This window comes from Lipotes vexillifer, unplaced genomic scaffold (assembly GCF_000442215.2).
Source record: "Lipotes vexillifer unplaced genomic scaffold, Lipotes_vexillifer_v1.1 scaffold334, whole genome shotgun sequence".
Taxonomy (NCBI): Eukaryota; Metazoa; Chordata; class Mammalia; order Artiodactyla; family Lipotidae; genus Lipotes; species Lipotes vexillifer.
Genome location: NW_006799673.1, coordinates 662,630 through 663,271, shown reverse-complemented (window position 1 = coordinate 663,271; position 642 = coordinate 662,630). Strand labels below are relative to the sequence as shown.

The 642-nt window shown below is 72.0% G+C and overlaps 1 protein-coding gene across 2 annotated transcripts in view; it reads left to right on the top strand.

Annotated features, from left to right (window-relative positions):
• The window catches only part of DNAJA4 (DnaJ heat shock protein family (Hsp40) member A4), a 17,765-nt gene that overhangs the window by 455 nt on the left and 16,668 nt on the right, over positions 1–642 (top strand). The window contains exon 2 of one of the 2 annotated variants that reach the window (XM_007471853.1): positions 114–250. In XM_007471853.1, the coding sequence (XP_007471915.1) occupies positions 119–250 (132 nt within the window). In that variant the 5' untranslated portion in view covers positions 114–118. Of the gene's footprint in view, positions 1–111; positions 251–642 lie in introns of both variants that reach the window. The other variant, XM_007471852.1, reaches the window with a different exon arrangement.

Sequence of the window (642 nt, the reverse complement as noted above, 5' to 3'; positions counted from 1 at the left end):
CGCCTGCCGCAGCCGTGACCGTGACCCGCGGGCGGGCGGCGGGGGCGCGGGCCAGGGGCCCGGCTGGGGCGTCTGGGGCGCGCTGACCGTCCTGCCCGCCCCGCCCCGCAGAGAAAAGATGGTGAAGGAGACCCAGTACTATGACATCCTGGGGGTGAAGCCCAGCGCCTCCCCGGAGGAGATTAAGAAGGCCTATCGGAAGCTGGCGCTCAAGTACCACCCGGACAAGAACCCGGATGAGGGCGAGAAGGTGCGAGCCGGGCTCGCGCGGGGCCCGCCGTCAATTATTCAGCTCGGAGCTCGGGGGCCGTGAATTATTGAAGGCGGCGGGGAACCCGAGCCGCGTTTGTTGGAGAGGCGGTCGCCAGGTGCCGCGCACCACGCCGCAGGGCCGGGCCGGGGCCGGGGGTGGTCCGAGGCAGAGGGGGCGCGGCGCGGTCAGTTGGAGGGCTTTTCGCCGAGCCCCAGCCTCGCCGGGCTGGGTATCTGGGCTGGTGCCGGGGCCCGAGGCGCCGGGACCCCTCGTGAGCCCCCGCGCAGCCCATTCATTCCTCCCTTCGCTCCACAAGGGCCCCTCCGAACGCCGGGGAGGGCCGGGACTGAAACGTGGGGGCCCAGTTCTCCTAGGGTTTGCGGGCATTC